General features: G+C 33.8%; 2 protein-coding genes across 2 annotated transcripts; both read left to right on the top strand.

Moving 5' to 3' along the window:
• The first annotated feature begins 721 nt into the window (after positions 1–721).
• Positions 722–5,901, top strand: LOC114393695. Its single transcript, XM_028355098.1, has 4 exons — positions 722–2,343; positions 3,837–3,983; positions 4,611–4,727; positions 5,016–5,901. Exons 1-4 carry the CDS (start codon positions 889–891, stop codon positions 5,646–5,648), a joined length of 2,352 nt encoding a protein of 783 aa, XP_028210899.1. The 5' UTR covers positions 722–888; the 3' UTR covers positions 5,649–5,901.
• Positions 5,902–10,807: 4,906 nt separating this feature from the next.
• LOC114393696 (transcription factor MYB114-like) lies at positions 10,808–12,997 on the top strand. The gene is made up of 3 exons (XM_028355099.1): positions 10,808–11,032; positions 11,191–11,320; positions 12,589–12,997. The coding sequence occupies exons 1-3, from the start codon at positions 10,888–10,890 to the stop codon at positions 12,905–12,907; spliced, it is 594 nt and encodes a 197-aa protein (XP_028210900.1). The 5' UTR covers positions 10,808–10,887; the 3' UTR covers positions 12,908–12,997.
• Positions 12,998–13,411: the final 414 nt, after the last annotated feature.

Below are 13,411 nucleotides of genomic sequence, written 5' to 3'. Positions count from 1 at the left end.
AGTCAAAACATAGTTTGAGCATATGTACAACATTAGACAAGATTCTTTTTTGACATAACATTAGGCAAGATAACTAATACTATTAATGATTTTGAAATAATAATGAATGAAACAAAATAACTTATTTCTTTCCATTCACCCTACAAACAATAACCATTAATTTGAGTCAAAACATATTCTTTAAAATCTTTTCTTTTTCTTTCTATTGTTTTTTTTTTACACAACACTAATGCCATCATGCATTTATATCTGTATCCCTTCGGTCGATGACCGACCAAGCCATGCTTTGTCATTGAGTCTCTTTGTATCTTCAGGATATGGATCCAAAAATCTCAGACGAACAATTGAACCAGGATACAGATTATGGGTGCAAGAATATCAGGGCTCAACTCAACACGTTGTTAAACTGTTGAAAGCATATAATGGTATAACCCAACGTTTAACCTAGGAACGGATAAATAACACATACACATCTAAATATTTTTGGATTAGGTCTCATAACCCAACATACGATCTAGACAGGAACAATATCAATATAGTTATCCCTTCTTCCTTTTATACACAATATGTTATAGTTACAAAACAAAAGAAAAACTAATAATAATATTTTTTTCTTAAGAAAGAAGTTTAATCAACAAAAACTATAAAGGAAGATAAAGAGACACAATAGCAGCATTAGTCTACGCGGTAGCTTTCTTTTTCTTTTATGCCCCACCGATACACACAAAGACGCCTATTTCGTCGCCACGAAGATACCTTCTCTCCTCTTAAAAAGGGCGCCATTTGCCTTTCAAAAAACATTTTCCACCACACTATCACTTAATTCAAAACCCCAACCCCAAACATTTCCTTTTTTTCTCCGCAAACCCTAAAACCCTAAACCGTGCCATGCCCTCTCACTCCTCCTCCACCTTCGATTCCCTCTCCAAATCCCAGGACCTATCATCCGCCATCCAATCCGCCACCACCCCTTCCCAAATCTCATCCGCGTGCGCCTCCATCGAGACTTTCCTGCACTCGCACTCACCCGATCAGTCCCGCCACTTCTTCTCCCTCGCATTCCCAACCCTAATCTCCAAGCTCTTCGGCTTCGACGATTCTTCCAATGCCTGGATCCTCCACCGCCACTCTTCCGCCGACGGCGACCTCTCCCAAACCCTATTCTCCCTCCTCTCCCCCTCCGGCAACCTCGCCGCCGCCATCGCCGCCGTCGATCGCCTCTCCCTCGTCAAATACGTCTTCCCCGCTGAACGCCTCCCTCACTGGACACGCTCCTTCCTCTCCGACACCGATTCTCGCTCCCTCTCCGATCTCTGCCCTTCCCTCTTCAAACCCTCGCCTTCCCCTTCCCAAATCCAATTCAACGTCTTCGAATACTTCTTCTTCTGGTTCGCATACTACCCCGTTTCGAAAGGCAAAAACGACAACAACGAATGCGTTTCGGTTAACAAAAGAGTTAAGAAATTTAGGTTAGAAGATTGGACTAATACTTGGACTTCCTCCATTCCCGGCTTCTCCGCCTCCTCCTCCTCCAAGCGCTGTTCCTCCGAGGGAAAACCTCAGTGCGACTTGTACACGCGCCTCCTCTGCGCGTATCTACGCGCTTTTGTCCCTTCCTATGATTTTCACGCGCACCAGCCTTACCGGACTTCGATTCTGCACTACGGCTCCGGCTACGACAGTTCTGTTTCGGCGCGGGCCGAGTTCGTGGTCAACGCGCTTATCCACTTCTGGCTCGTGGACAATGATTTCTCGCCGCTGCCGGCGAGTGTTTGCCGGAGCCTCCGAGTTTCGTTTCCGGCGGGGGAGACGCCTCCCCCGCCGGGGCTCGGGGAGGTGGTGAGGCTGTTTGTGAGGTACTTGAATTTAAGTACTGTGGCGACGTTTCGCGAAAATGGGGGTGGTGGTGAGTGTGGAACTCCTTGGTGGAGAGCTTTGGAGGGTGCAAAGAGCAAGGATTTGGGGTCTTTGAGTTCTGTTCGTTCGCTTGGGTGTTGGAACTTCTGCTTGCAGAGGCCTCTGTATAGGTATCTGTTGAGAACGTTCTTGTTTTGCCCTATGGCGGCTTCGGTTAAGAATGTGTCCCAGGTGTTGTCGGTTTGGGTTGGTTACTTGGAGCCTTGGACGATGAATGCGGATGAGTTTTCGAATATGGATGGATTTAACGGCGAGAAGAAGGAAGATTCTGTGCCTGCAAGTGCCGGTGATGGGTTTTCACCGCAGTGGCAGGACTATGTTCTCTCTAATTATCTATACTACAGTTCCTTGGTCATGCATTTCATTGGGTTTGCTCACAGGTTTCTTCATAGTGATGTTGAAGTTGTAGTCCAGATGGTGCTCAAGGTTTGTTTCTTAACCATGGTTTTACTTTTATTTCCCTCTTTTGTACACTGTTTACAAATTTAGGTAATTTAACTGTTTTATTTACTAAATTATATGTTGGGGACTGCTTTATGGTGGATATTAGCATGTGATTTGGCTCTTCTTCTAAAGTGAACAACTCATTTTATAGGGCAAAGTAACTGATCTTAATCATTGATAAGGAAATAAAGAGTTGATGTTGCGTGCCCCTGTATAATAGTTAATAAATCGTTGGTGACAAAATATCAACCGTTGTTTGTCTCATTAACAACTAATGTTACTTTACCATCATGTTCTTAAGAGCCAAATCATTTAGCGCACGTTTGTTTCCCTGTTTGGTTTGCTGCAGCGTGCGCTACAAGGCAAATCCAACGTCCATTCACAGCCTTCCCAATGGATTTCCAAACATACCCTTAGTTTGTCACTTAAAAGGTTTTACTTAGGATGTGTTGTGGAAACTGAAACTGAACATGAATGTTATTCTCTTAATTTTGTGTGCACAAAGATTGTGAAAAGCGTAGGAATACTGAGAATTAAAATGTGGCTATTGAATGATGTTGATTTCGATTTCAATTTTCTTTCTCTATTGTTTCAATGGTGTCAGTGACTAGCAATGACATGCACGGGATAACCCACTCATGCTTCCAGAGGATCACCTGTTTTTCAGTTTATCTATGAAACATGAATTATTCATATATGTAACCATGGAATTTGTTGGGCATAATTTGGTTATCTGCCTGTGATGCATTATCCTGCACACCACAAATCACATTCACATGTATACATTTTATTGGGTTTGTTTAATAGTTGTTTGCAATAATATCCACTTTTTGCTTAACTGCTGTAAAGGATTTTATGTAGTATTTGGTAGACGAGTTAGAATGACAGGGAACATAACATGTGGATTCTATTCTGCTTGGTGCATTTTAAAACTACAATGGTTTCATTAAAGAGTGTGGAACCACAGAGAATAGATCATAACAGAATCAGTCAATTAACTTAAAAAGTTGTGCATATTGGTTTCATTAAAGAGTGTGGAACCACAGAGAATAGTTCATAACAGAATCAGTCCATTGTATTCTGTTCTGTGCACCGCACACACCAAATGCTGCCTTGTAGTCCCATTGTGTTCCAATACTGAATTGGGTAAAAATTATTATTGTTGAAAGGATAATTGATTTTATTAGTTTGATAATGGATCTTTGCAGAACTGTACTTCACATGTTTTAAATTGTTGTTCTTTTCTAGTATAGATTTTATACTCATTTAAACCTCAAATTCACCTTAGATGTTATAGACCTAACTGTATGCCTTTTTGGGAAAAAAAATTCAATTATTTGTAATGGCTCATTTGTCATTCCTGTCATAAATATTATGTTCTTGTGGTTGTAACTGTCTGAGGGATCTTATAGCTATAAGAGACTTTTTGAGGTTTAGCTGAATAGACTTCTCACATTTTAACCTGCATTTACCAGGTGTTAGACACCTTGACATCATCTAAAGAGCTCATTGACCTTCTGAAGACTGTGGATTCCCTTTTCCATTCCAAACAAGTAGGGTCAGGCAAAGCAATGCTGAATAACTTGTACAGATATGTTCCTATTATTCATGAACAGTTGCAGGTAATTCTCTTCTGATTTTACAGTTTTCCCAATTTCATTGCTCTTTCAATTTAATTGTTATTATTTGCAATTTTGCATTATAATATATCTTTGCATCCGCAAAGTTGATTCTTTAACAACTATTAGTTATTCACTTTCTTTATCTTTCTCATTTTTGTTAGAGATGAGTATGAGTATAAAATCATTCATGTGCCTTCACCTATTGACTTAAGCTTTTGAGATATTTGGTTTAGAATGTAGTATTATAGCCTCTATGATGGAGTGGTCTACAGTTCAATCTTTGCAGCCCATCATTCTGTCAATTAAAAAGTTGAATTTTAATACAACGTAGGTGGACTTGTGCAGTATCCATGCTTCAAGCCAAAAGGCTCTTGAATGAGAGTGTGTTAGAGATTTATATGTAACCATTTATGTGACTTTGCTCACAAGTCATAACACTTTTGTTGCTCGTAATGTTGTATGTATTGATGTTTCATGACTCTATTCTTTACACTTATGGGTTAATTTGTTGTTTTGTTTCATAGCGGATTTAGGTGATTGATTCTATGCTTCGCCCCAAACAAGGACTTGCCTACTTGGCATGACCTAATATCTATATTTTTTTATTAAAACTACTGGTTGTTTCAGGACTGGGAGGATGGCTTATGTGAGACTGATGCTGATGGGTCTTTTTTGCATGAGAATTGGAATAAAGATTTGCGACTTTATGCTGATGGGGAGGATGGTGGACAACAACTACTTCAGGTCTTATATTTTTTCATGTTTGTAATTTGTGTTCTAAATTCTAACTATGGTATAACTACACAATCAATTATTTGCCATAGTCATAGCCATAGTGACGTCTTCATACCATATTAATGATATCATATTCATGTCTTGTCTGGTATTTCTGCTTTTTAGTTTGGGCCAACTATGTAAAGATTGGTGATGTAGCACTACATAGGCATAGTTGTCTTTCTAACTGTAGTGATCATTATATTATATATAATGTGTAGATTATTATCTTCTCATTTCATTTTTTTGTCACTGCAGTTATTTATATTGCGTGCTGAAGCTGAGTTGCAAGCTATATCTGGTGATAATCTTGTACCCAGCCTTCGATGCATAGATTCATTGAAGGCAAAATTAGGGTGTTTATTTGATGGACACGCTATTATAAAGTCATTATCAACCTGTACTGAACCAATGCCACATCAACAATCCCGTGATGAGATATTCAAGCCTAGAAGAGGAGCTGGCAATTATGCATTTGCAGATGTTAAATACAAAGGCGACTGGATGAGACGTCCCATTTCCAATGATGAAATTGCATGGCTTGCAAAAATTCTCATTCGGTTGTCTGATTGGTTGAATGAGAGTCTTGGACTGAATCAGGCAGAAAGCAATCAAGTAAGCTCTACAGTCTCTTATGTGGAGGTATCGGCTGATGTTGCTGCCCACATATGGGGACCTTACAAAGCCCTGAAGGTCTTCTTATGTACCATTGGTTCTTGGTTTCTCTTCTTGGGTGCTGCTTCTCTGGGTTGCATGCGAAAACATGGTCTGAGGGTGAACTTAAGGTTACTGGCCTCCAAGAAGTTTGTGATGGTTTTTGTTTTATATAGTGTTTTTAAAATATTGAAAAAACTCATTCGATCATTCAGTGGCATGCTGGGAAGAATATAGATTTAATATGCAAACTGTATAGAGATGTGGAAATTACAAAGAGAATTTTGTTCATGCTTCTGTAATTACAATGTGGTGGTAACCAACAAAAAATTGCTAGTCCCCTATTTTGCTCACTGGCAGTGCGTGTGTTGCAACCGCTCTGTACTAGTTATATCGCTCCACATGGTCAAACCTCGGTTCAGCTAATGTAAGTAATTTATGATTTCATATGAAAGCTGCAATGAAAGAATTTAAGGGTATCATATTTTCATTTGGAATGACGTTATAAAAGAATTTTGAGTTAGGGTTGACCGTTTAAGTGTTTAATTTTTGGAAAAGATACCCAAGTTTTTATATGCGTTAACTTTTTCCAACATCTTTTCTTTCAAAATTTTACTTTTTGCCACACTGTTTATTTGAACATTCAATTTAGACCTTTCTTTTTTTCAAATTTGTCCTCGGATTTTGGTTCTACATTTTTCTTTGTTAGCTCTGTTTCACTAGACAAAAATGCAATAACTCTGGTAGTCATGGGATTGATGTCATTATCTGAGTCTTGTTTGATTATTGAGCTATTTTGTCATTTTGGGTAAACAAAATTCTGGACTAAAACTTAAAATAAAAATTTAAAAATAGACGATTAAATTGATAGTTTTGTACAAAGAATTGAGTTCATTCCTTCCTATTTTGTTATCCTTTTGTAGTGTTAACCATCATTTGTGTCCGGTGGTGACTATATGAGAGTTTGCAATGGTTAATGGTGACTTGATTCATTTGAAATATGTTTCAAGTGGGTTCTCTTTCTTTTCTATCTTTATTTTTAGGTTAAATATGTTTTTTTATTCTTATAAAATTGTCAAAGTTTTTTTTTATCATTGTAAAATTTTTCATTTGTTTTTCTAAAATTATGTGTAACTTTTTTTTTTTTTTATCTAGAACTAGGTTACGTGACAATTTTTTAGATTTTAATTTTTTTGACGGTTAAAAATCGTGATATTTTTAAAATTTGAATTTTAAAATTTAATTTTTGGGTAGTTAAAAATCCTCATAAATTATATTAAAAAAATCAAAACACAATTTGTTTTGCCACAAAATACAGGAAACAAATTTTAAAAAATTGCAAGAAATAATCCCTTTGGCCCTTTCCCCGAGGGCACCACACCACCCACTTCCAGAAAAATCAACAAATTAGAAACAATCTAGATCAAGAACAACGAAAAAAAACACATTAAAATCAAACTCGACTCATTCATCTGCTCAAACAACTAAAAGGCCTCATCTCCATTGGTGTTATTTGCATAGTCGCGCATCATAAGTGCCAATGATCCATATTTCTGTTGGGCATATGATCGAACACCCTATGTGCATCAATCGTGCTTTTACAGTTCCCATACATTTCAATCACCTTGTTGTTCAATGTGAGATCACTCCTAAAAGCAACTAGCACCAGCTCTGACCCCTTTGTTCATCCATTCAACTGCCTCTTTAACTTTCCCATATCTACACTTTCACACAAGTATCAAAGATTCCCCTCCCATCAACAACAACCTCAACGTTTCAACCACAGACCCATCACTCCAACCCTCCTCCTTCCAATCAATTTCCTCACCATAACCATCAACCTTGGCAGAAAAATGTTGCAAAGACGGAGACAAAGCAGACCTCGCAGTCGCAGGGAAGATCATGGCGGCAATGGCGACGACGAAGGAGCAAGAGACTCCTATGATGGCTGTTCGGGAAGCGCGAGGGAGAAACGAAAAACAATGTTATTGATGGACAACAGAGGGTGGTGGTGGAGGACTGGCCAACGGTGAAGGAGCGGTGGGAATCTGCCGAGACGCCGGTGCCGGAGGAGGTGATATTGGTGGAGGAGTTGGACGGCGATAATAAAAAGGCAAGAAAAACAGATTTGATGAAGAGAGTGTTAGTGTTTTACACGTTTCAGTTTATGATTGGATAATAGGTCAGCTTATGTGTCCAGTCATCATACACATAATTTCGGAGGAAATATATTATAATGTTACATAGAAAAAAAAAATATTATAGAAACTAAATTCGAATTTACATATTTTATAAGAATAAAAAATATATTTTAATTTTAATTTTATTTCCTTCTATTTCCCATTCTACCACTATTAAGGTTGATATTTTGTTAGGCATTAAGAAGTTACTCTACCTCTACTCATAATATAACACCATAAAAAGACTAGAGAAAAACTTTAAAGAGATAAACAAGATAAATATTAAATTTCTTCATTGATATCTCAATATATGCAAACCTTACATTGTATAATAATTCTAATGAATGAGAACCATACATGTGCTATCATCTAATATTTTAGGAAATTAAAATAAAACCAAATAACATAAAAAAGAATGATATATAATTACATTTAACTATAATGGCATTTGACTTTACTGTATGCCAAGGTTTTTCCAAAACCAAAAAAGCGACAAAACCTGTTCTTATATCCCACCTTCAGCAGTGGAATAATAATCTCAATCATTATTTTCTGACTAAAATCAAAGCTTTGAACTTTAGATTTAAGAAGTTAAAATCCTAGTGAGAAAAGTTTTTAATTTCACGTTTGAAAGAAAAAATCAAGTTAACTGACTAAATGGGACAAGTTTTATTGATTCGATAAATAATACTTCTCTTATTAAATTCTCGTAAATGTGACAAATTATATAATTTCATTGATGTTCAAACTCAAAAGAGTCATTAATATGATAAAATTATATGAAAAATAAATCCAACAAACAATCAGATACCACCGGTAAAACTAAATGATAACTTTTTTTTTATTTATGAATAATTTTTATATTATACCATGTAGATGATTTATTCTGGTCTATTAACATTATACATTAATATATTTTAATCATTACATTAATCAACATAATATAACTATATCATCTACTTAAGAGTATATTATTTTTATTTTATTTTAACTTGATTAAAAATATTTTAAGATATAGACATGTAGTATAAGATTAATGATAGGATATATAATATGAAAAAAAATATAAAGTTGAAACAAAAAAAAATGTAATTAAAATAATTGATTTATAAAAAAAATCACAAGAGTTTAACATTAATTAAAATATTATAAAATTATAAATATACAATTATATTTTTATCAATAAAATAAAGTTACTGTACTTTATTAGCTATTTCAGTAAATAATTTAATTAAATATTTATGATTCACTCAACAAAATAGAATATGTCAAAAAGAAAATGTTAGAGATTACCAACATGTTTAGTTCTCAATTGAGTAGTTCCAAATTTAAAAAATAAAATTGAAAAAAGTCTCTTGTTTAATTTTCAGCTGATCTAATCATAAACTGAGTTTTGTTTTAATTATATCTTAAAACTCAATTTGAAAGGAAAGGAAGCAGAAGGTTAATTTTGCAAACTCAATATATAAAATGAAATTCATTCAAACTTATAATTAAAAACTTTAATATTTTCGTGTATTATATTATGATTATCATATTTATCATTTCTTCTAACAATTATAGAACTGATAGTATTCTATTCCTGTTAAGTTGCTATTGTTAATTACTAGCCGTGGCAGATGGAGAATCACGCACAACACAGTGAACAGTTTTGAGTTACATGACAGGCCGTGCAATGAGAATCTGCTAGAAACTGCCAACACCAAAAGGGAGCAAACACTGATTTCTCATTAACTCAAATATGGACGATAATAATAATGTTGTGACAACCTCGATTGTTCCTCATCAATTGCGGAGGAGTGTGTGAGAACAAGGAATCTCACAAGAGAAATGTTCACAAAGTCACAACTACTAAAAGTCTAAAACCGTAACTCATGAAACCAAATTGGTAGAGAGAGAGAGAGAGGTGAAATCCAAGCAATTCTTGATGAACTTTGATCTAAGAAGTGATCCAGTGAACATATTTGTTGGATGGTCTTCCGTAGCAATTTTCTCAATTTGAACTTTTCTTTAAATTCTACCACATTTATAATTAAGTGTTGTGTTTTGTTCTTTCATGGTATACCTTATGATTTATCAAATGTATAACACTTTGGCTATCACCATGGACTATCACACAATTTTAAGTAATTTTTAATTCACCAATCATTCTTTTTTAGCTAAACAGCTTTCTCAAGTATTCCTTTTGCAAAGCAATGTACTCTACTTGATTTGTAGAGTATATTGCTTTTTATTTTCTAGTATCCACATGAGCTTGACTCAGATTCGGTATTAATGGACTAACGTCATGTGCCAAATTTGGTTTACTACAAACCGTATCATGCTACGAACTTGTGTGTTTGAAATCTTTATTCATACATGTCTGATGTGCACTATTAGTTGTTTTTGGTATGTTCAGACGTGATAATTAGCTAAGAGATGAACCACAAATGGTAATTTAAATAAGCACTACGAAAAGTAAAGGAAGAAACACGTGAAGATAGAACCTGAGGAAAGAAGAAAAAAGAGAACACTTATTGAAGTCAAATTTTTAGTTTTCTACTAATATTAATTATATATTTTTAAAATCAATGTTTCTATTATATATCCAGTCCCTTTTATATGATATGTATTCATTTATTAACGGCGTCGTCTCTTCCGTTTATTGTTGATTCATCAATGAAGAAATGATACGTATTTATTAAACTCGTTCTTTATTATTCTTAATTAACACATTTTTGGTTTCAAATCATTTTTAACTGTGCATATGTATAAAATCTTGTGAAAGTGAACAACCAACTAAATAGGTATGAAAAAAACTAAGTAGGTAAGATACTCATTATTGAGTGAGACTTACAAGAACTCACCAAATAATCAAAACACGTGCCAAAGTCGTCAGTGTTAATTAGTGACCTTCTTCTTTCATTAATAGTAAAAAGCCAAAACATATCAACTTAAAAACCAACTCATAAACCAAACCAAAACGTTTCCTAAGAGAGAATCAAGATTATTCTACTTTCCATTCTCGAATATCAGTAACTGTAGTCTGTAACTGGTGGTTGGAGCTTCAGCTTCCAATTTTCTCTGACCATGCTGTACGTTATACTATAATACGAAGGGTAGATACGTGAATCACTCACCGACACTTCAACCTCAACACACGTCCTATTCACCTTAATTGTTTCATGTTTTTAACAACAGCTTCCTAATATATATATAAAAAGGCCACATAGGCCAACCAGCATTTTCATCATGCTCTCAAACTCAACAACATCACCAAAAAGCCTTATTATTAAGTTATTATTATTATTATCATCATGGCACCAAGGGTTAATGGTGGAACAATTACAAGCAAGAGAGCAATGAACAGAGGAGCATGGACCCCAGAGGAAGACAGAAAGCTAGCCCAGTGCATTGAAATTCATGGTGCAAAGAGGTGGAAGACTGTTGCAATCAAATCAGGTTAGTTAGAGACAAATTAAGCAACAAACAAGTGCTGGTTAACTAACTTGAAAATTTTAGAAAATAATGGATTTATATAGCTTAAAAAGTTGGAACCAAAGCAAGTGCTATATAGCTGCAATTTTTAATTAACCTGTTTTTGCATGATGCTTTGGTAGGTTTAAATAGGTGTGGGAAGAGTTGCAGGCTGAGATGGTTGAACTATCTGAGACCGAATATCAAGAGGGGAAACATATCAGATGAAGAAGAGGATTTGATTCTTAGGCTTCACAGACTTTTGGGAAACAGGTTTGTCATCATTTAATTCTAGTTGGAAGAAAAATGTGGTAATTAATACTCATATTAGTATGTAGGCAAATGTTAACCAGTGGTGTTAGTATATTAGTTAAAGAAGTAAAAGAACGAATTTTTTTATTGAAATGTATAAAATTACAGTGTATATAACTTTTTTATGTCCTGATATAATCTTTTTTTTATGTTCTGATATAATCTTCATAATAAATATTTTTTTCTTTTAATTTTTTAATCAATGCTCTCAAAACATTTATTTATTAGTTTCAATCTTATTATATATTTGTTAATAGAGTTATATTATATTTGCATTTATTTTTTCAATCTTTTGTTTCATTTTTTTTTTCTTTTTATCAGATTACTTTCTCTTTATGTCTCTCTTCTATCTACTCCACACACTAAAACGAAATGTAGCTAGCTAGGTACTCGTCATCCTTGTAAGTAATGTAATATTATGAAGACAGATACAAAAAGAGAAATTGGACTCGTGCATGTTTTTAACCAAAGAAAAAAAATATCATATGTATATAAAGAGAAAAAAAATAATGTCACAAAAATTATATAAGAAATGCCATATCTTTTTTGCAATTTTTTTGAACTTAAACCTTTTTTTGTAAGTAAAACGTAAAATGACGAATCTTCTTATTATTTTATAAAAAATATTATATGAAAAAATAATATATTTAATGTCTTAAATATATTAACTACGTTATGTATTTATTATATAAATGAAATTAAAAAAATAATTTAAGAGAATTTAAAATCATTCATTAATAATATAAGTGAAAATGAAATTAATGATTCATACAATTATGTTTTATTTAGCATAGACTCGTATTTTTTTTAATTTTTTAATTAAATTATCTTATTTATGTATTACGTCATAGCATATATTCATGTTGATATTCATACTTATGCAACATAACAATTGGATTTTATAATAATTATTTGAAAAAGTTACACTAATCATTCCTAAAATTTCATGTAATTACATAAATACTTCTCGCTTTTTTAACCATTATAATCATTTTTTCTTATAAAGGGTGTGAGTGTAATAATGTTTTCAAACATAAAAAAATAATTAATGTAGGACTAAAAAAAAAGTAATACTATATATGGGTAATTTAAGAAAAACTTAGAATGCCAGCCTAATTTGTTCTAATTATTTTTTATATTTCTGAATCATAATATGATCAAAAGTCCAAAACTAAATCCAAATCCTGGTGAACATTATAATGAGATTATGGATTTTTTTTGTTGTCTAGGTGGTCTTTGATAGCTGGGAGACTTCCAGGACGAACAGACAATGAAATTAAGAACTACTGGAATTCTCATTTGTGCAAAAAAGTGAATCAGAAAGTGGAGAAGCCAGAAAGTTCCACGAGACACGAAATTATTGGCCAGAATGATGCTGGGGACAACCGTGCAATGTCAGAGAACGAGGTGGAAATTAATGAAAGTAGTAACTTAGATGTTAGTAGTTTTGACGTGAACGAATTTTTCAACTTCTCTGAGGAATCCTTTGGGTTTGATTGGCTGAACAAGTACTTGGAACTTGACCAGATTCCTCAGAGCACTGAATGAGACCATTTTGTACATCATTGGCTGCAATAAAGTTGCATAATATTCTATGTGAAAAGACTTGTTCTGCGTCTTAACTGGCCATTTACCTGAGTTTTTGTTGCATTGTCTCTGTTTCTAGCCCGTTTTGTTTAAAACCTTACTTTAATAAGTTAAATAAATTCGATGAGAAATCTGGTAAAAAATATCTTTTTGAAAATAAACTAAAGGACTTTTCTACTTACATTTTTTTTTTATCATCATGTTACAGTGGTATGGAGTACCTTTATTGGAGTATTTTCTCGTCACCACATTTTTTTTCATTTATCATTTAGACTCAAACTAGAGGATTGGATTTAGAGAGTTAAGATCAGAAATAAATTTTATTTATTTTTTTATCGAACTCTAAATTAATTAGAAATATCAAAAGATTAAGAGAGAGAAAAATTAAAAAATAGAGCCTAAAAGGTCGACTTAAGAATAAAAAAATTAAAACCTAAACTTTAGGCTCATTAATAAAAAAATATT

Source organism: Glycine soja, chromosome 17, assembly GCF_004193775.1.
Source record: "Glycine soja cultivar W05 chromosome 17, ASM419377v2, whole genome shotgun sequence".
NCBI lineage: Eukaryota > Viridiplantae > Streptophyta > Magnoliopsida > Fabales > Fabaceae > Glycine > Glycine soja.
The sequence above is the reverse complement of the archived record's forward strand: the minus strand, read 5'-3'. Positions and strand labels throughout refer to the sequence as shown.

Excerpts from the sequence above, each read along its gene's own strand:
- LOC114393695 (XM_028355098.1), top strand. The coding sequence starts at position 889 with ATGCCCTCTCACTCCTCCTCCACCTTCGATTCCCTCTCCAAATCCCAG. Across the intron at positions 2,344-3,836 it reads TAGTCCAGATGGTGCTCAAG|GTGTTAGACACCTTGACATC; the intron begins GTTTGTTTCTTA and ends TGCATTTACCAG. Across the intron at positions 4,728-5,015 it reads GTGGACAACAACTACTTCAG|TTATTTATATTGCGTGCTGA; the intron begins GTCTTATATTTT and ends TTGTCACTGCAG.
- LOC114393696 (XM_028355099.1), top strand. The coding sequence starts at position 10,888 with ATGGCACCAAGGGTTAATGGTGGAACAATTACAAGCAAGAGAGCAATG. Across the intron at positions 11,033-11,190 it reads GACTGTTGCAATCAAATCAG|GTTTAAATAGGTGTGGGAAG; the intron begins GTTAGTTAGAGA and ends ATGCTTTGGTAG. Across the intron at positions 11,321-12,588 it reads CACAGACTTTTGGGAAACAG|GTGGTCTTTGATAGCTGGGA; the intron begins GTTTGTCATCAT and ends TTTGTTGTCTAG.